This window comes from Rhinopithecus roxellana, chromosome 3 (assembly GCF_007565055.1).
Source record: "Rhinopithecus roxellana isolate Shanxi Qingling chromosome 3, ASM756505v1, whole genome shotgun sequence".
NCBI lineage: Eukaryota > Metazoa > Chordata > Mammalia > Primates > Cercopithecidae > Rhinopithecus > Rhinopithecus roxellana.
In genome coordinates this window covers 171,407,600-171,427,959 of record NC_044551.1, presented here as the reverse complement: position 1 = coordinate 171,427,959, position 20,360 = coordinate 171,407,600, and the positions used below count along the sequence as shown (strand labels likewise).

Below are 20,360 nucleotides of genomic sequence, written 5' to 3'. Positions count from 1 at the left end.
GATTCAGGTTCAGCCGTCGTGCTCCCCCCCACCCCACCTGGCCTCCCCCTTGGTTCCCCCGACCCTGGAGCATCTGGAAAATGGACAAAGGGTGATAGAGGCCCTGGGGAAGAGCTACTAAGCGGCGGTGGTGGGTGGGCTCGGGTCAGACCCAGGCAGATGGGGGTCTGCCAAAAGGAGGGAGGCCTGAGTCCAGGAGCCATTCCCTGGTCTCTTCCCTTAGGTCCCTGCGGATGTGATGGCCCGGCTGTGGCTGTCCTGCTTCCTGCTTCCTGCTCTCATGGTGTCTGGTAGGTATCTCCCCTCCCTGGCCACGCAGCCCTAACCTAGAGACCCTTGGCAGGACCCTCCGGAAGGGAGGGGGATCCCTCATCAGCGAACACCAGCTCCTATGGGCCAGCCCTGTGCTTGGCTGAGCTGGGGAGGCCTGGGGAGGAATCCAGGCCTGGACAGGTGGCCTGGGTGGCCATAAAGACTTGTGTGGGCTCCCAGGGGAGCAGGTAGGGGCCGGGTTTTGCAGGGGTGTTCCAGCACTCTGTGTCCCTGCAGTGGCAGCCAATGTGGCCCCGAAGTTCCTGCCCAACATGACGTCAGTGATCCTGCCCGAGGACCTGCCTGTGGGTGAGTCCCAGTCCCTGTGTCTGCTCCATGCCAGGTCCTGACTCACAAGAAAGTCCTGGGGCGCCCTCTTGAGCCCCCACCATCCCTGCAACTCCACGGCTTATTGTGGGACAGAGAGGGCCTGAAGGCAGTTCCTTTGATTCCAGAAGTTTGTTTTCTCCTCTTCAGATTCTGGGTCAAGAGCAGTGTCCCCAAAGGTGTGAGACGCTTCTCCAGGGGCCCTCACACCAGCGTCAAATTATCCAGCCTCCCCCATTGCGCATCGCTTTCAGTCTCTGACTGGAGGATCCCCTGGGCCAGGCTTCCTTCTCCTTCCTCACACTTGCTAATCTCTCCCATCCCCACCCTGGCTTTTTTTTTTTTTTTTTTTTTTTTAAGGGAGAGCAGGTGTCAGGCTCAGACCCTTTCACAGAAGCTGATGACTCACTTTGCTTCGTTTTTATTTGTAAAGTTACTTTCTATCTATGGCAGGTGAGATGGGTTTTGCGATGTAAAGTTTGCTTTTAAAGTACATGTCTTTACATGGGATGGAAAGTCAATTTAAAGAACGAGCACCAGGAATAGAACACGGACGTAGCAATGGTCTCGGCAAAAGTCACAGCAAAGGTCATGGCAGTGGCGCAGGAACAAATGAAGTTTGGTAACATTATTTTGGAAGGAGCCAGGGGGCCTAGATATCAGATTCCCAGAAGGCAGGATATAGACTGGGGAAGTAGAAACCATAGGTGGCCATATTGGTTGGGACCCCAAATAACAGAGATGCAAGCAAGGCAGAGGTGAATTACTGTCCCCCTGAGTCCACCCAGGAGGTGGGAGCTGTGGGGGCGTGTTCCATCAGGCTGTCCTCCCTGTGGGGCTTGGGGCGGCCTTCTTCCTGTTCAGTGCCCCACCTTCCCTAAGGCATGGTCCCACCCACATGGGCCAGGATGGCTCAGACAAGAAACCATTCCAGCCATAGAAGGAGGAAGGGGCCAAGATGGCTTCTTCCTTTCTGGATTTTACACACATTGCATCTGCTTTTGTCTCTTTGGTGAAAACTAAGCCGCAGACCCACGCCTAGCTGCAAGGGAACCTGGCAAATGTGGCCTTCATTCCGGTTGGCCATGTGCCCAGCTCAAAATCTGGGGCTCCATTGTTTTCAGAAAAGAGAGACAAATGGATATTGGGGGACAAGTCACAGCCTTTGTTGCAGTGCAAAATGGAATCCAGAAATATCGAAAGCTGCCAGATGAAACAAGAGACACCAAGGAGTATTGACAAATATGAAACCTGTGTAAGCAATCCCCTGATCAAGAGAAAGTATTTCCATCACCCCAGAAAGTTCCCTGTGTCCAGTTCTAGTCAATCTCTGCTCCCTATAGGCAACTGCTGTTCTCATGTCTACCCCATGGAGGCTGGAGAGGGAGTGTATGGGACTTTTTCTTTTTTTTTTTTTTTTTGAGACAGAGTCTGGCTCTGTCCCCCAGGCTGGAGTGTAGTGGTGCGATCACATTCACTGCAGCCTCCACCTCCTGGGCTCAAGCGATCCTCCCATCTCAACCTCCCAGGTAGCTGGGACTACAGGCATGCACCACCATGCCTAGCTAGTATTTTATTTTTCTAAGTAGAGACAGAGTTTTGCTACATTGCTCAGGCTGGTCTCAAACTCCTGGGCTCAAGCAATTCTCCCACCTCAGCTTCCCAAAGTGCTGGGATTACAGGCATGAGCCACTGTGCACCACTACACCTGGCTAATTTTTTATTTTTATATTTATTTATTTTTGAGACGGAGTCTCACTCTGTAGCCCAGGCTGGAGTGCAGTGGCACGATCTCAGCTCACTGCAGCCTCCACCTCCCGGGTTCAAGCAATTCTCCTGCCTCAGCCTCCCCAGTAGCTGGGATTACAGGCACACGCCACCACACCTGGCTAATTTTCTGTGTTTTTAGTAGAGATGGGGTTTCACCATGTTGGCCAGGCTGGTCTCGAGCTCCTGATCTCAAGTGATCCTCCCACCTCTGCCTCCCAAAGTGCTGGGATTACAGGCATGAGCCACCTTGCCTGGCCTAATTTAAAATTTTTTTTGTATAGATGGGGGTCTCGCCATGTTGCCTAGGCAGCTCTCAAATTCCTAGGCTCAAGCAATGCCCCATCTCAGCCTCTCAAAGTGCTGGGATTACAGATGTAAGCCACCACACCCGGCCTTCTGCTTTTAAAAGAAATTCAACTTTCTTGTGGGCCATGAAAGTATCAGGGGGTGTAGGCTCCCACGCCAGTGGCTGAAGCCCTCAGAACCCTGTGGTGGAGCTCAAGGGAAACACATCTTCGTGAAAAGGAGAAAGTCCTTGCTAATGAACAGCAGGGCCAGCGGAGGTGTTGGAGCAGAGGCTGGATGGGTAAAGGAGGTAGGGGCTCAGGGATAGGGTGGGTTTGATGAATCTGTAAAAAGTTCCTTTCAGGCTAGGGAGTGGACAACCAGCCTGCTGCTGTGCTCAGACATGCAGTACAAGAGTTAGGGCTCTCAGGAGGCCAGCAGCAGACTGGATACAGCTTTAGCTCACTTGAGCAGAAAGGGGGTGTCCTGGAAGGTTCTCCAAAGCTCTAGTCTGCACCCAGATGCTGCAGCTGGAAAGGTTCACGCCAGCCACGTCTAGTCTTGTGTCACGGAAACTCGGTATTCCGGAGAGGGCAGGGCCACAGGCTTGGCAAGGGGAGGGGCAGATGCCTGGGTACAGCCCCCGCCCCCCACACTGTGTCCAGTGCTCTTCGAGTCACTGGGCACAAGGGATGTCAGGATGCTGCTATCCAAAGGCCTCAGAATGCATGTGGAGGAACAGAGGCCCTGAGGGCTGGGGAGGTCCCAGATGGCAAGTCGAGACTGTGTACGGAGCAGCCAGGCACCCAGCCCAGCCTCACAGCCAGCTTGGCCAGACCAGCATTGAAAGGGTGGCTGTGGATCTTGGGTGGCCCCTGTCCCATCCCCAGGTGCCCAGGTCTTCTGGTTGGTAGCTGAAGACTCGGACAATGACCCTCTGACCTATGGGATGAGCGGCCCCAATGCCTACTTCTTCACTGTCGTTCCGAACACTGGGGAAGTGAAACTGGCCAGCACTCTGGACTATGAGGTAAAGAGCATCAGCCGGAGAGGGCACAGGACGCGGAGGAGGTGCTGGGAGGGCTCTGGGAGCCCGCGTCCTGGTGGCAGCACCCCCTGTGCTGCCACCCAGGATGGGCTCACCACTGGCCCCTTCTCTCTGGCTGCTGCAGACACTCTACACATTCAAAGTCACTATCTCCGTGAGCGACCCCTACATCCAGGTGAGTTGGGAGGTGCCGGGGGGTCGACAGGGATCGCGAGAGCCCATTTCTGACTGCGTCCCCACCTCTGGCAAGGGAGAGAGCCCCAGTTAATAGTGAATTTAATGTTTATTTATATCAAGATTATACTAGTCCATTTCCTTGTCATCCGATATTACCAAGATTTTAGTATTTTTAAAAATTTATTTAAATTATATAAATATATTATTTGTATCATAGAGGGCTTTTTTGTTTACGTATAAATATATTGGTTATATTTTCAATAGAAATTAAATGTATTATTAATGTGTATAAATATTGATTAGAAAAGTGCCAAATACCTCCCCACCCCAGTGCTCCAGAGGCAAAAAAATCACTCTCGACTGCTTTGGCTGAATATGTTGGCAACCACACTCTTATTTCCCACTTTGGGAGGCCAAGGTGGGCAGATCACCTGAGGTCAGGGGTTCAAGACTACCCTGGCCAACATGGAGAAACCCCATCTCTACTAAAAATACGAAAATTAGCTGGGCATGGTGGCACCGGCTTGCAATTCCAACTACTCAGGAGGCTGAGGCACAAGAATCGCTTGAACCCGGGAGGTAGAGGTTGTATTGAGCTGAGATCATACCACCTCACTCCAGCCTGAGTGACAGGGCAAGATCCCATCTCAAAAAAAAAAAAAAATTACAGATAAAACTAAAGTTTCCTTGGAAAATCCTTCCCAGCTCACTCCCACTGAAGTGTTGGCCGTCACTGTGTGCTTTGACAGCCCTCAGCGCTGAGGTACATGCCTCCATGTATTTCTTGGTGTATTTTCTGAAACCCAGTAGGACCCAGCTGTCTCTATTGTCTTGGAAGCCACCTTGCCCATTCAGTGATTGAGCTTAGAGCTGTCTCTGGGTCTGCATGCAAATCCCCAATTTTTGTAACGTCTGTATCTAGGGTGGGAGCCGCTCTTAAGCTGGTCCCCTCTGGTGGCCACATCGTTGTTTACAGATTTACACTGTGGCAAACAAAGCAAAAATGACACTCCTGTAATAGGACAGGAACTTTTTTCCAACTTTTTATTTTATTTTTTTGAGTTAGGATCTTACTCTTGCCCAGGCTGGAGTGTAGTGGTGCAATCACAGCTCACAGCAGCCTCTACCTCCTGGACTCAAGCAATCTTCTTAACTCAGCCTCCAGAGTAGCTGGGACTACAGGTGCTCACCAACCATACTCCGCTAATTTTAAAATTTTTTGTAGAAACAGTCTCACCATATTGCCCAGGCTGGTCTTGAACTCTGGGGCTCAAGTGATCCTCCCATCTTGGCCTCCCAAAGTGCACAGGCATGAGCCACTGCGCCTGGCTGGCTGGCACATTTTATATTTAAAAAATTAACTGCTGTGCGTGGTGGTGCACGCCTGTAATTCCAGCACTTTGGGAGGCCGAGGCGGGCGGATCACCTGAGGTTGGGAGTTCGAGACCAGCCTGACCAACATGGTAAAACCCCATCTCTACTAAATACGGAAAACTAACTGGGAGTGGTGGTGCATGCCTGTAATCCCAGCTACTCGGTAGGCTGAGGCAGGAGAATCGCTTGAACCTGGGAGGTGGAGGTTGCATTGAGATGAGATTGCGCCATTGCACTCCAGCCTGGGCAACAAGAGTGAAACCTTGTCTAAAAAAAAAAATTAACTAATGATGCCTGCAATTTACTTTCAAATGGTTCAGAAAACAACATGTGGAGAGAACCTGCTCTCTACAAAAAAAAAAAAAAAAAGCCCCCAAAAACATATGGTAAGAAAGAGAGACCAAACAGTAGGTTGATCTGGATGAAGGACATCAGCTCTTTGTACAATACTTGCAACTTTTCTGGTGTTTTAAATCCTATTTTCTGGGGTCCCCTGGGCTTTCTCACTTGCAGGTGCAGAGGGAGATGCAGGTGATTGTGGAAGACAGAAACGACAACGCACCCATTTTCCAGAACACCGCATTCTCCACCAGCATCAGCGAGGTGACACCTGCCTTAACGTGGCTGTGGGGCAGGGGGCATCCCAAAGAGCTTCTCAGAGTAGGAAGAGCCAGACGCAGTCAGGGGGGCATTCAGGGTTGGGAAAAACCTCTCCTAGCAGGAGCATCTTCAAGAACCAAAGCCAGGGGGATGTGACCCCACAAACAATGGTGACAGCAATATTTTGCAGTCGATCAGGTTAGGAATTATTTCAGTGATGAAAGCCAAAAAAAAAAAAAAAAAAAAAAAAAGGGAGTTGATTTTTTTCGTGTATCTGAAAAATGTAGAGGTACCTCAGCATGGCTAGATCCAGGCACTCAAATCGTATCTTGATTTGATTTGAGCCAAATCATATCGTAAAATTTGATTTGAAATCATATCTTCAGGCATGGCTGGATCCAGGTACTCAAATCACATCAAGATATGATTTGAGTTTCTCTCCTCCTCTCAGCTCTGCTTCTCTCATTGCCTCCATCCTGGGGGATGAGAGGCAAGTGTCTCATGTGGTGATAAAACTACAGGCTCGTCAGGGGCAGTGGCTCATGCCTGTAATCCCAGCACTTTGGGAGGCTGAGGTGGGCAGATCACCTGAGGTTGGGAGTTCAGGACCAGCCTGACCAACATGGAGAAACCCTGTCTCTACTGAAAAAAAAAAAAAAATTAGTCGGTTGTGGTGGCACATGCCTGTAATCCTAGTTACTCAGGAGGCTGAGGCAGGAGAATTGCTTGAACCCGGGAGGCAAAAGTTGCAGTGAGCCGAGATCGCGCCATTGCACTCCAGCCTGGGCAACTAGAGTGAAACTCCATCTCAAATAAATAAATAAATAATAAAAAAATAAAAAAAATAAAAAAGAACAGGCTCACATTGAAGAGACCGTCTCTTTCTCAATCTTTCCAGCCCAAAGCCCAGGGCTGACTTTCATTGGCTCATTTTAGGTCATGTGCTCTCCTTGAGTCAATTTAGGGGTGTGGAAGGCTCTCACAGGTTAGGTCTGCATCATGGGCCTTCCCCGCAGCAAGGGGGAGGAGTGGGGCCAGTTCCACTTAAGCTACATGGGTGGAAACGAGGTTCCCTAATGATCACTGGGCAGCAAACACAACCACTCCTGACCTGCCGTTGCCATGTGCCTGCAAAGACCTTCCAGGTGGGGGGCCCCACACCAGGCCAGACACGTATGGTCTGGACAGCTATGTGACAGGCTCTGATGGAATGCCTTGGCACCCGGTGCTGTCCTAGGTGCTGAGGTTACCTGGGGAGCAAGACAGACCTGGTTGCTACTCTCAGCAGCTCACCTTCTAGGGAAGGCCACAGACAGGAACCAATGAAACAAAATGAGCAGAATGATTTCACGTGGCGGTGAGCCCCACCCTGAGCACGAGACAAGGCAAAGTGAAGGAAGTGGCTGCAGAAGGCGTTGCTTTAGGTTGAAGGGTCAGGAAAGTCCTCTCTGAGTTGTGGGCATCTGAACAGAGACCTGAATGGCAAGAAGGAGCTGGCAGGGGATGCTCCAGGAAGGGGTGCTCCAGGCAGGGAGAACAACAGGTGCAAAGGCCCTGAGGCAGGAACAAGCTCAGCCAGTGTGGCTGGAGGGGGAGGGGGAGGAGGAGGTGAGGTCAGAGAGGCTGGTGGCAGCCCAGGCTCGAAGGAGTCTGGACTGTGATCTGGCCAGAATGGGGATACCCTTGGGGGATTTGAAGCACAAGAGTGATGTGGTCTGATTCATGATTTTCAAAGATCTCTTTGGCCACCATTAGGAAGTAGAGGTCATGTCTGGGCGCGGTGGCTCACGCCTATAATACTAGCACTTTGGGAGGCTGAGGCAGATGGATCACCTGAGGTCAGGAGTTCGACACCAGCCTGGCCAACACAGCAAAACCCTGTCTCTACTAAAAATCCAAAAAAAAAAAATTAGCTGGCCTTGGTGGTGGGCACCTATAATCCCAGCTACTGGGGAGGCTGAGGCAGGAGAATAGCTTAAACCCAGGGGGCAGAGGTTACAGTGAGCCGAAATTGTGCCACTTCACTCCAGCCTGGGCGAAAAAGTGAAACTCCGTCTCAGGCAAAAACAAAACAAACAAAAAAAGGAAGTAGAGGTCGTGTGTATAGGAGCCCAGGAGCAGAGGGCTCCCAAAAGAAGCCTCCAGCTCTGTAGGGTGCTGTTTGAAACCCATGGCTATAGGCTGTAGAGAGCACATGGGATGTCTGAGTGTGCAGTGGCACCGTGAGGCTGGACTCTAGAATGATCCCTCGTCCTGGTTCTCAGGGGCTCCGAAAATCAGAAGCCAGCTCAGGTGGTGGAGAGGCTGTGTGGGGAGGGGAGGAGGGAGATCCTCCCTGCCGCCCCGCACCCCCAGCTGCCTTCCACCCACAGCCCTGGTGGGAAGGACAGGGGAACACTGTCCCCTGAGTGCACAGCTGAGGACACTGAAGCTCAGGGGGGCAGTGACAGACGAGGGAGAGGAGGAGCTGGGTTTGAGCTGGTAAGCGACGGGTCCCTCCCTGCAGACCCTGCCCGTGGGCAGCGTGGTGTTCTCCGTGCTGGCCGTGGATAAAGACATGGGAACTGCTGGCATGGTCGTGTACTCCATAGAGAAGGTGAGTGTGAAGGGGGCCCTGACCGCCTTCGTGACCACCAGGGGGCAGCATATCCACAGACAACCCACAGGGCCTGAGCGTTGGGGTTGGGGACGTTGGTCCTGCCTTGGCCCAGCCCTGGTCCCCAAACCTTCCTCTGGCCACCAGCTCCCCCTCCCCGGAAACCTCGCTTTGCCCACTTGCCTAAAGAGGGTGCCTGCTGCAGACCAGACCCTTCTTCCCGCCCGCCTGCTCCCAGGTCTTGTCCAGGTTCCACAGACAGTAAGGGGTGTGTGAACCCATTTCTCATGGAAACAGAGTTGCTGTTGATAGCGCCATTTGGCCGGGCGTGGTGGCTCAAGCCTGTAATCCCAGCCCTTTGGGAGGCCGAGACGGGCGGATCACGAGGTCAGGAGATCAAGACCATCCTGGCTAACACGGTGAAACCCCGTCTCTACTAAAACATACAAAAATCTAGCCGGGCGAGGTGGCGGGCGCCTGTAGTCCCAGCTACTTGGGAGGCTGAGGCAGGAGAATGGCGGGAACCTGGGAGGCGGAGCTTGCAGTGAGCTGAGATCCGGCCACTGCACTCCAGCCTGGGCGACAGAGCGAGACTCCGTCTCAAAAAATAAAAGGATAGCGCCATTTACCGAGCACCAACCGTGTGCCTGGCACATACCATACAGTCACCCCTTGGTAGCCATGGGGAATTGGCTCCAGGATCCCTGAGGACACCAAAATCCATGGCTGCTCAAGTCCCTGGACATGCAATGGGGGTAGTATTTGCATGTAACCTAGACACATCCTCCTGTGTGCTTTAAATACCAATGCAATGCAAATACTATGTAAATATAGCGTATTATGTATGCTATATTGTTTAGGGAATCGTGGCAAGGGAAAAGTTTATACACCTTCAGTACAGACACAACCATTGTGAGTATAGCTACAGTTTTGATCTGTGGCTGGTCAAATTTGTGGATGTGGAACCCACAGAGATGGAAGGCTGACTGCATCTTATTGGATCCTCCTTTCAACCCACTGAGGGTTGTCACTAGCCCCATTTCCCAGAGCTGGAAACTGAGGCTCAGAGAGGTCATGCGACCTGGTGCCAGTGGCGTGACTGGTCAGTGGTAGAGCTGGGGCCTTCCCTGTGTTGCTGAGTGGGATCCTCAGGGCAGGGCTGTCCCTAGGGAGACTGACCCGAGTCTGCTCTGCCCCAGGTCATCCCTAGCACTGGGGACAGCGAGCATCTCTTCCGGATCCTGGCCAATGGCTCCATCATCCTCAATGGCAGCCTCAGCTACAACAACAAGAGCGCTTTCTACCAGCTGGAGCTGAAGGCCTGCGTGAGTGGGGGTGCCAGAGGGTGGGCCTAGGACCCACGGCGCTGGCTCATGGGCAGCCATCTCCCCGCAGGACTTGGGCGGTATATTCAACAACAGCTTCACCATCCAGTGCTCCCTGCCTGTCTACCTGTCCATCTCCGTGGTGGACCAGCCTGACCTTGACCCTCAGTTTGTCAGGGAGTTTTACTCGGCCTCTGTGGCTGAGGATGCAGCCAAGGTGCACGGGGGACCTGTGGGGTACGGGTGGAAGCGGGAGGCGGGGGAAGTTTGAGGAGCACTGACCAGGCACCATTCCAGGAAACCTCGGTGCTGAAAGTGGAGGCTGTGGACGGCGACAAAGGCATCAATGACCCTGTGATCTACAGCATCTCCAGTGAGAATGGGGTGTCCCCAGGCCAGGGCTGGGCCAGGGCTGGGGTCAGGGCTCCGTCAGAGCCACTGGAGCAGCTGTTCCAGCTGTTCCACCTGTCCCCTTGCTTGCCAGACTCCACGCGGCCCGGCTGGTTTGACATCGGGGCAGATGGAGTGATCAGGGTCAATGGCTCCCTGGACCGTGAGCAGCTGCTGGAGGAGGATGAGGAGGTGCAGCTGCAGGTCACGGTGAGCAAAGGTCCCACCACCCCTGTCAGAATCCTGCTCTCTAACCTCTGGCTTTTGATCTCTCTGAGCACTGGCTCTCTGACCTCTGACCTCTGCTCTGTGCCTCAGGCCACCGAGACACACCTCAACATCTACGGGCAGGAGGCCAAGGTGAGCATCTGGGTGACAGTGAGAGTGATGGACGTCAATGACCACAAACCTGAGTTTTACAACTGCAGCCTCCCAGCCTGCACCTTCACCCCCGAAGAGGCCCAAGTGAACTTCACTGGCTACGTGGACGAGCATGCCTCCCCCCACATCCCCATCGAGGACCTCACCATGGTGGTCTACGACCCGGACAAGGCAGGTGTGGTGGCGTGGGTGTGGGCAGGGGTGGCATGGTGGTCTACGACCCGGACAAGGCAGGTGTGGTGGCGTGGGTGTGGGCGGGGGTGGCATGGTGGTCTACGACCCGGACAAGGCAGGTGTGGTGGCGTGGGTGTGGGCGGGGGTGGCATGGTGGTCTACGACCCGGACAAGGCAGATGTGGTGGCGTGGGTGTGGCCGGGGGTGGCTGGGGGAGGCCAGGGGAAGCCCGGATCAAGTGACAGTGCCATGTGGTGCTGGGTGGTGGTGCTGGTGGTGCAGGGCGTGGTGACGGAAAATGGGGGTGCTGTGTGCTCTCTGGAAACCTGCGTCAGTAAGCAGTGTCATCCTCTGGGGGATCCGTGTGGGGCTGAATAGGAGGCCGTGCTGAGTGGAGGCTGACGTTGAACGTCAGATGATGCTGAGTAGAACGTCATTGTCCGTGGTAATGAGTGGCTGGCGAGGTCTCCTAGCATTGGGTGGCCATGATTTGGGTAGTCTTGGGAACTGGGGGAGGCTGAGCAGTGTTGGGACAAGTGGTCTGAGGGTGTGAGGTGGGAGGTTGCTTTTTTTTTTTTTTTTTTTTGAGACGGAGTTTCACTCTGTTGCCTAGGCTGGAGTGCAATGGCCCAATCTTGGCTCACTGCAGCCTCCATCTCCCAGGTTCACGTGATTGTCCTGCCTCAGCCTCCCGAGTAGCTATGATTACAGGCGTGCACCACCTCACCCAGCTAATTTTTCTGTTTTTAGTAGAGATGGAGTTTCATCATGTTGGCCAGGCTGGTCTCGAACTCCTGACCTCAAGTGATCCGCCCACCTTAGCCTCCCGAAGTGCTGGGATTACAGGCGTGAGCCACCGTGCCTGGCCATGGGAGGGCACCCTTAAGTGGAGGCTGCAGTGAGAGGTGGGTTACATGGTGGCGCTGGAGGATGAGTACCTCCGGAGGGTGTGTGATGTTAGGTGATACTGAGGGAGTGGGAATGTTGCATGGAGGACAGCGTCAGGCAGGTTTAGGTTGGCCAGAAAGGTGGCACTGGCCAAGGGGGTGACATAGGGTGTGAGTGGTGTTTAGTGTTGCTGTGGGGGTTGGGGGTGGGGGATGTGAAGGGTGGGTGGGAGGGACAGTTGACAGGAGCGAGGGGTGTGTGTGCAGGCTCCAGCCCAGGCCTGGGACCCACAGTGCCTAGGGAGCTGTCTTCTACGGAGCCCACATTTGCAGGGTCTGGTCACCAGCCCAGCCTCCTGCAACCCTCTCTCGCAGTCTTTTGAGAGGCCCCTTCCATGGGACCTCATCGGGTGGGGCATCCAGAGGTAAGAGCCTGGGGACTGGGGGAAGATGCAGGTAGGCAGAGCAGGGGGGACAGGTCCCTGCTAGACAGCCTACCTTTACAGGGCAGCAATGGGATCTTCCTGTTGTCGCTGGGGGGCCCCGACGCAGAAGCCTTCAGTGTCTCCCCGGAGCGGGCAGCAGGCTCAGCCTCTGTTCAGGTGCTGGTGAGAGTGTCCGCGCTGGTGGACTATGAGAGGCAGACGGTGATGGTGGTGCAGGTGAGGGCTGCTCTGGAGTGCCGGGGGCAGAAGCTGTGGGCCCTACAGCTGCTGCTTGGGCCCTACAGCTGTTGCTTCCTCCCCTACCTCCAGGTCATGGCCACAGACTCAGTCAGCCAGAACTTCTCCATCGCCATGGTGACCATCCACCTTAGAGACATTAATGACCACAGGCCCACATTTTCCCAGAGCTTGTACGTCCTCAGGGTGCCGGAGCACAGCGCCACCGGCTCTGTGGTCACCGACAGCATCCACGTGAGTGATGTGGACACGGTGGGGCTGTGGGGTCCCAGCAAGCAGGCATGCGTGTGAGTGTGTGTGAGAGTGTGTGTGTGAGAGAGAGTGTGAGTGTGAGAGTGTGTGTCAGTGTGTGTGTATGAGTGTGAGAGTGTGTGTGTGAATGTGACAGTGTGTATGATGTGAGTGTGAGAGTGTGTGTGATTGTGTATGTGTGTGTGAGTGTGATTGTGAGTGTGTGTGAGTGTGATTGTGAGTGTGTGTGAGTGTGTGTATGTGTCTGAGTGTGAGATGAGTGTGTGTGTATGAGTGTGAGAAGTGTGTGTGTGTGTGTGAATGTGACAGTGTGTATGTGTGAGAGTGTGTGTGATTGTGTGTGTGTGAGTGTGATTGTGAGAGTGTGTGAGTGTGAGTGTGTAAGAGAGAGTGTGAGTTTGAGTGTGATTGTGAGTGTGTGAGTGTGAGAGTGAGTGTGTGACTGTGTAGAGCATGTGTGTGTATGTGAGTGTGTGACTGTGTGAGAGTGTGTGAGTGTGAGAGACTGTGTGAGTGTGTGACAGTGTGAGTGTGTGACAGTGTGAAAGTGTGTGTGATTGTATGTGTGTGTGAGTGTGTGTGTATCAGTGTGTGTGTGAGAGTATGTGTGAGAATGTGTGTGAATGTGACAGTGTGTATGATGTGAGTGTGAGAGTGTGATTGTGAGTGTGTATGTGTGTGAGTGTGATTGTGAGAGTGTGTGTGATTGTGTGTATGTGTGTGATTGTGAGAGTGTGTGATTGTGTGTGTGTGAGAGAGTGTGAGTGTGAGAGTGTGAGTGTGTGAGTGTGTGTATGAGTGTGAGAGTGTGTGTGTGAATGTGACAGTGTGTATGATGTGAGTGTGAGAGTGTGTGATTGTGTGTGTGTGATTGTGAGAGTGTGTGATTGTGTGTGTGTGTGATTTTGAGAGTGTGTGTGTATGTGTATGTGAGTGTGATTGTGAGAGTGTGTGTGATTGTGTGTATGTGTGTGTGTGAGAGTGTGTGAGTGTGTGTGAGAGTATGAGTGTGAGAGTGTGTGAGTGTGAAAGTGTTAGTGTAAGAGTGTGTGTGAGTGTGTGTGTATGAGTGTGAGTGTGTGTGAATGTGACGGTGTGTATGATGTGAGTGTGAGAGTGTGTGATTGTGTGTATGTGTGTGTGAGTGTGATTGTGAGAGTGTGTGCGAGTGTGAGTGTGTAAGAGAGTGTGAGTTTGTGTGATTGTGAGTGTATGTGTGAGTGTGAGAGTGAGTGAGAGTGACTGTGTAGAGCATGAGTGTGTGTATGTGAGAAAGTGTGTGTAGAGCGTGTGTGTGAGAGTGTGTGACTGTGTGAGTGTGTGTGAGAGTGAGTGTGAGAGACTGTGTGAGTGTGTGACAGTGTGAAAGTGTGAGTGTGATTGTGAGAGTATGTGAGTGTGAGTGTGAGTGTGTGTGTGAGTGTGAGAGTGTGTGTGAGTGTGTATGTGTGAGATGGGGGTGACCATGAGTGAATCCGAGTGTGCTGGGGATTCTCCCTTCATGTCAGGAAGCATGACAGCTCTGTCCCCACGAGTGGCATGCGTGGTAGTGTGTGCATCGCCTCCACACAGCACCCTGCCGTGTCTCTGCCTCACAGGCCACGGACCCAGACACGGGCGCATGGGGCCAAATTACCTACAGCCTGCTCCCAGGAAATGGGTAAGGGCTCAGGGTGGGCCGTGGGCAGGTGGGTGAGCAGGGCCCAGGCCCACCTCTCTGCTTCTCTGCTGAGACAGAATAGCTGGGGAAGACCGAAGGCACTCAGTTACATTTCAATTTCAGATAAACAAGGAATGATTTTTTAAAATAATGAATATGTTGCATATACTGCATGGGATATGCTGAAATATTTGTTGTTGTATATCTGAAATTCACACTGAAATGGCCATCCTGTGTCTCTATTTGCTGAACCTGGCCCCTCTGAGCAGGGTAGACCTCTTCCAAGTGGATCCCGTCTCAGGGACGGTGACGGTGAGGAACGGTGAGCTGCTGGACCGGGAGATCCAGGCCGTGTACTACCTGACACTGCAGGCCACAGATGGCGGGAACCTGTCCTCCTCCACCATGCTGCAGATCCACCTGCTGGACATCAATGACAACGCGCCTGTGGTCAGCGGCTCCTACAACATCTTCGTCCAGGAGGAGGAGGGCAATGTCTCTGTGACCATCCAGGTGTGAGCCCGCCTGGACCTGGTGGGTGGGGCTGGGGGAGGGGACCGAGCCTGCTCTGTGGGCATGCTGGCCCTGGGTAAAGTCGAGGCTCTGCTGTGTGGCTCTGAGACAGTCATTCAGAATCTCTGGGCCTGTTTCCTCTCAGGAAATGAAGAAAATTACAGCCTTACTCTCAGGGTCATTGGGGAATAATTTGATAACTTGTGTGAGGAGCTCAGCACTGGGCCTGCCACAGAGCAATCCCTCAAAAACATACACTTCTTTTTTATTTACCCACCTGCCCCACTCCAAAAAGGACTTGAGGTGGCTTAGGTAAATAGTAAGATAAAAATATGAAAGAAATAAGAAAAAAGAGAAAATAAGAGTGGCATTTGTTAAAGGGCACAAAGGTAAAATTAGAACCCAGTGCTACAGAATTGCTTGGAGTGAGCTGTGAATTCTGATCTGAACTTCGTGGTGGCCAAAGCAAAAAGGGAAATGAGATCAGTGGCCAGGTTCACAGAGCTCATGAGATAAAAACCCACTAGTGGCTCCAGAGAAACACCGGGGGAGTAGCTTTCTCCCTTGTCCTGAGGAGTTTGGAAGCTTCGCCCCTGAGGCATCTTGTGAGAAGTGAGAAACCCGGTTCTCAGAGTGACAATCTGGTGGCCACAGAGCCCTCCCTTCTTTCCAGAACAGTGTAGTTTCCAGACCATGTTCCTATCCCTGAGCTCTTGACCAGCTTTTGAAGCAGGCGGTCTAATCGTTCCCATTTTGCAGGAGACGACAGGCTCAGAAAGGTTAAGTGACTTTCTATGGTCACACAGCCAGTAAACGACGGCGCTCGGGCTGCAGCCCAGACCTTTCTGGCCCTGAAGCCTTGGCCTTTCCTCCTTCCTGCGTGGCGCTTCTCCCCTGGTCTGTGAGCTCCTTGGGGCAGGAGCATTTCCAGTCGGCTGCTGTAACCATGGTGCACGGTGTGAGCCCCAGGAACCACTTGATGAATTAACTGACCTGAGTTCAGGGCACCAAGGGATGAGCAGACAGGGTCAGGTTTTGGGGAAAAAAAAGTCTCCAGCTGCTTTCAAATGATGCATGTAATAAACAAGATCCCAGCAGAACGAAATGGAGGAGCTGAAGGCGAGGACCGGCAGGGAGGAGGGAAAGAATTGGTTAAGTCAGAGTGGTCCCACTCTGGATGCAAGGCCACGTTTGCTGAGCACCTACCCAGTCTTTGACTGGGTCCTGGGTCCTCAGAGATGAGTCCACCACCATTCCTGTCCCCAGGCAGCTCCCAGTTGGGAAGAGGGCATCAGTCACCCAGCGGTGTCACCTGTGCTATGTTGAGACTGAGAGAAAGAGCCAACCTGGCCTGGAGTCAGGCAGGGAAGGTGTGGGGGGCATCGGGGTGAGGGAACAGAATCTGCAAAGTCCTGGCAGCACGGAGGAACCCACTGTGTTATCCACGCTGGTTCACCCCAAAGGCAAACCAAGCACGCCTTCAGGGCCCTGGCAGGGCAGGAACACACACGCACACACACACTCACATACACACGCACTCACAGATGTACAAAGTGGGTGAAGAATCAGCTATTTAAAACATATAGCACTGACAACTGGGCATGGTGGCTGATGCCTGTAATCCCAGCACTTTGGGAGGCTGAGGTGGGTGGATCACTTGAGGTCAGTAGTTCGAAACCAACCTGGCCAACATGGCGAAACCCCCATCTCTACTAAAATTACAAAAATTAGCTGGGTGTGGTGGTACACGCCTGTCATCCCAGATACTTGGGAGGCTGAGGCAGGAGAATCACTTGAACCCAGGAATTGGAAGCTGCAGTGAGCTGAGATCACGCCACTGTACTCTACTCTGGGCAACAGACCAAGACTCCACCTCAAAAAAGAGAAGAAAACGAAAGGATAGACATGGTGGCTCATGCCTGTAATCCCAGCACTTTGGGGGGCTGAGGTGGGTGGATCACCTGAGATCAGCAGTTCAAGACCAGCCTAGCCAACATGGCAAAAACCCGTCTCTACTAAAAAATACAAAAAAAAATTAGCCTGGCATGGTGGCGGGGACCTGTAATGCTACCTACTTAGGAGGCTGAGGCAGGAGAATCACTTGAACCCAGAAGAAGGAGTTTGCAGTGAGAGAGAGAGATCATGCCATTGCACTCCAGCCTGGGCGACAAGAGTGAAACTGTCTGAAAGAAAAAACAAAAAAGAAAAAAAACAAAAAAGAAAAAAAATCTATATATAGCACTGACATAGTCATTATGGGAAAATGAGAATCTTGCTGGACTTCACACTTATGAGTTTAAAACTTTCTTTGAATGTCTACAATTTCCTGCCCCCATATCCCCCTTCCTGCTGGAGTATCAATAGCAAAAGGGCCTGTCTTGATGGCGGTTCTATTCCTTGCACCTGGAACGGGGCTGGGCACGTAGGTCCATAGTGGCCGTTTTTGAGATGAAATAATGACCTCAGTGCTGAAGATCTCAGAAGCTCTTGCAAACTGTTGACCTGAGCCCCTTAGATGGGAAACTGAGGCTGGGAGACGGGCCCCCTGGCTCCAGGCCTGATTACTGCCTGCATGGGCCAGCGCTGGAGAGGAGGGTCTGGCTGCATCGGAGGGGCTGGGGGCTGGGAATGCCCATGGCCGATGGCCGATGGCCAACCCCTGCTTACCTCCACAGGCCCACGATGATGATGAGCCGGGCACCAACAACAGCCGTCTGCTCTTCAGCCTGCTACCTGGCACCTACAACCACAACTTCTCCTTGGACCCCGACACAGGGCTCCTCAGAAACCTGGGGCCCCTGGACAGAGAGACCATCGACCCCGCCCTGGGGGGCCGCATTGTGCTGACAGTGCTTGTGTCTGACTGCGGAGAGCCTGTCCTCAGCACCAAAGTCAATGTCACCATCACTGTGGAGGTAAGGCCTGGCTCAGCCAGGATGGGCCCGGGGGTCTCCCAAGCCGATGGCCAGCCCCTCCAGCTTGAGTCACCCTTCTGCCTTCTGCAGCCAGCCTGCCTGGGTTCCAGTCCCGCTCACTTGTATAGTCCCAGGCAATTATTCAACCTCCCCTGAGCACTCAGGCTCCTCGTCTATAAAACAGGGGTGAAAAGGTTAAAGATTAAGTGAGTTAATGAATAGAAAGTGCTTGGTAGCATGCCTGATCTATAGACGGTATCAGTAAATATCAGCTCTAACTGTCACTCACAAAGTACCACCTGAAACCTTCCTGTCTCCCTGCCACCATTGAAAAGCAAAGGGAAGGGGTGATAATCAGCATTGCTGGTGTCTACTGCACATCAGGGCATCCCCCAAGGTCGGGCCGGTTATTACCTTTATTTATTTATTTATTTATTTATTTATTTATTTATGAGACAGGGTCTTTGTCACCCAGGCTGGAGTGCAATAGTGCCATCATGGCTCACTGCAGACTCAACCTCCCAGGCTCAAGTGATCCTCTCGCCTCAGCCTCCTGAGTAGTTGGGACTATAGGCATATGCCACCATGCCTGGTTAATTTTTTTATTTTTGTAGTGATGGGGTTTTTCCATGTTGCCCAGGGTAGTCTTGAACTCCTGAGCTCAAGCAATCCACCCGCCTTGGCTTGCTAAGTAGCTAAGACTATGCGTGCCACCACGCCTGGCTAATTTGGCTAATTTTTAAAGTTTATTTTTCATAGAAACAGAGTATCACTTATTGCCCAGGCCAGATTTGAACTGTTGGCCTCAAGCAATCCTCTCAACTCAGCCTTGCAAAATGCTGAGATTACAGGCATAAGTCACTGAGCCCGGCTTATTACCATTTTATTGATCGAGCAACTGAGGCAGGCCTGGGTGCGGTGGCTCATGCCAAAAACCCCAGTACTTTGGGAGGCCAAGGTGAGAGGATTGCTTGAGCCCAGGAGTTCCAGACTGGGCTGGGCAACATAGCGAGACCCCATCACTACAAAAATAAAAAATTAGCCAGGCATGGTGGCATGTACCTGAAGTCCCAGCTACTTGGAAGGCTGAGGCAGGTGGATCGTTTCAGCCCAGGAGGTTGAGGCTACTGTGAGCTATGATCATGCCACTGCAATCCAGCCTATGAGACAGAGCAAGACCCTGTCTCAAAAAAAGAAACTGAGGCACAGAGAGGTTCAGTACCTTGCCTGGGGTCACAAAATGGGGTTTTGACTCCAATCAGTCTGGTTCTAAGGCTGCCACCAGCCCACAAGTCACCTTCCTCTGGAACAATATTGTAACATGTGCACCTCTGCCATGTCTGTGATGTGGATGGCACCCCGTAGGGTTGTGCAGTGCACAGCCAGCACCAGTGCACATAGCAGTCCTGTGTCCCCTGGATTGGGATGTGCCATTTTCACACAAGGGTCAGAGAGTGAGACCTCAGAAATGAAGAAACCACAGCAGAATGAGGACTTGCTGGCTGTCCTTGCGATGGGATGGGAGGGCTGCAAAGAGAGAACTTCATTTCCTGAGTGCACAGGTTTCTTCACCCCTGTGAGCAGTCCTCACAATTGCCCTGTTAGTGGGACTACTACCCCGTTTTGCAGATGAGGATGCTGAGGTCCAGAGAGCTCAAGGTCACACATGAGGCAGAGGTGCAGCAAGATGTGACTCAGCGCTCTTAGCCACTCCTGTGAGTTAGGGTGACCTTGAGAATGCAGCTGGTCTTGTGCATGGAGCCAATGATGTCATCTCTGGGAAATTAGCAGTAGAAAAGACATCTAGCTAAGGTGCAAGGACGTTGTCTTCCAAATGTTCACTCTAGAGTTATTGAGAAAAACACCTGCTATGTGACCCACAAACCCGGGAAGGCCTGGCATGCTCAGGGCATCCCCCAAGCACATGCCAGTGTTAGGGGACACAGGGGAGGGCAGAGTCACCTCCAGGCTGTGACAATAGTTGCAGGGCTCCAGCTGTGCCCAGTGGGCTAGGGCTGGCCACAGAAGTGAGAGCCGAAAACAGCTGGTGTCCGAGGCAGGAGCAAGTCTAAGCTTCTGCAGGTCCCTGGAGCCCAGCTCTGCCTAGGTACAGAGCTGGTGTCATGGGCTGAGTTGTGTGCAGGAGGGACAGGGGTAGGAGGGGACAAGGGAAAGTGTGGGCCTTGGAGCCTTTGTGGACATATAATGGTATTGGTGCCAACACAATAAATCCGAGAGATGGAAATCAAGCAGGGCCAGGCAGGGCCACAGGTGGGGACCCAGAACCGTGTTTCCAGAAAGCAGGGTCTAGAACATTCTAGAACTGTGGTCAGAGAAACAGGAAGCAAGCAGGGCTTCCTGAGGATGGATATGTAAGGCCAAGGTCCCACTGTAGGTCCCGAACCCCAGGTGTGTGACCTGGGCAAGTTCCCTCCTCTCAGAGCCTGTTTCCTCATCTGGGAAGTGGGCAGTGAGGTCTGGGCACTAGCAGAGCCCGTGCTTCAGAGCACAGGGACCATTGGTTTCTCAGATTGGCTCTGGGGAGGGTGAGATGGGATCCGGGGACTCAGACCTATCTCTGCCTGCAGGACATCAATGATAACCTGCCCATCTTCAACCAGTCCAGCTATAACTTTACGGTGAAGGAGGAGGATCCAGGTACTTGCTCCCTGGGCCAGGAGAGTCACTGGG

At 52.8% G+C, this 20,360-nt stretch overlaps 1 protein-coding gene across 1 annotated transcript in view; it reads left to right on the top strand.

Moving 5' to 3' along the window:
* Positions 1 to 231: 231 nt before the first annotated feature.
* Positions 232 to 20,360, top strand: part of CDHR2 (cadherin related family member 2) — a 32,155-nt gene continuing 12,026 nt past the window's right edge. Inside the window, exons 1-17 of the mRNA XM_030927001.1 lie at positions 232 to 290; positions 550 to 621; positions 3,585 to 3,724; positions 3,867 to 3,917; positions 5,807 to 5,896; positions 8,400 to 8,489; positions 9,689 to 9,814; positions 9,885 to 10,031; positions 10,112 to 10,187; positions 10,299 to 10,414; positions 10,523 to 10,756; positions 12,153 to 12,308; positions 12,402 to 12,563; positions 14,180 to 14,241; positions 14,511 to 14,754; positions 17,430 to 17,669; positions 20,258 to 20,327. Coding sequence (XP_030782861.1) covers positions 239 to 290; positions 550 to 621; positions 3,585 to 3,724; positions 3,867 to 3,917; positions 5,807 to 5,896; positions 8,400 to 8,489; positions 9,689 to 9,814; positions 9,885 to 10,031; positions 10,112 to 10,187; positions 10,299 to 10,414; positions 10,523 to 10,756; positions 12,153 to 12,308; positions 12,402 to 12,563; positions 14,180 to 14,241; positions 14,511 to 14,754; positions 17,430 to 17,669; positions 20,258 to 20,327 — 2,128 coding nt within the window. The 5' untranslated portion in view covers positions 232 to 238. The remainder of the gene's footprint in view (positions 291 to 549; positions 622 to 3,584; positions 3,725 to 3,866; positions 3,918 to 5,806; positions 5,897 to 8,399; positions 8,490 to 9,688; positions 9,815 to 9,884; positions 10,032 to 10,111; positions 10,188 to 10,298; positions 10,415 to 10,522; positions 10,757 to 12,152; positions 12,309 to 12,401; positions 12,564 to 14,179; positions 14,242 to 14,510; positions 14,755 to 17,429; positions 17,670 to 20,257; positions 20,328 to 20,360) is intronic.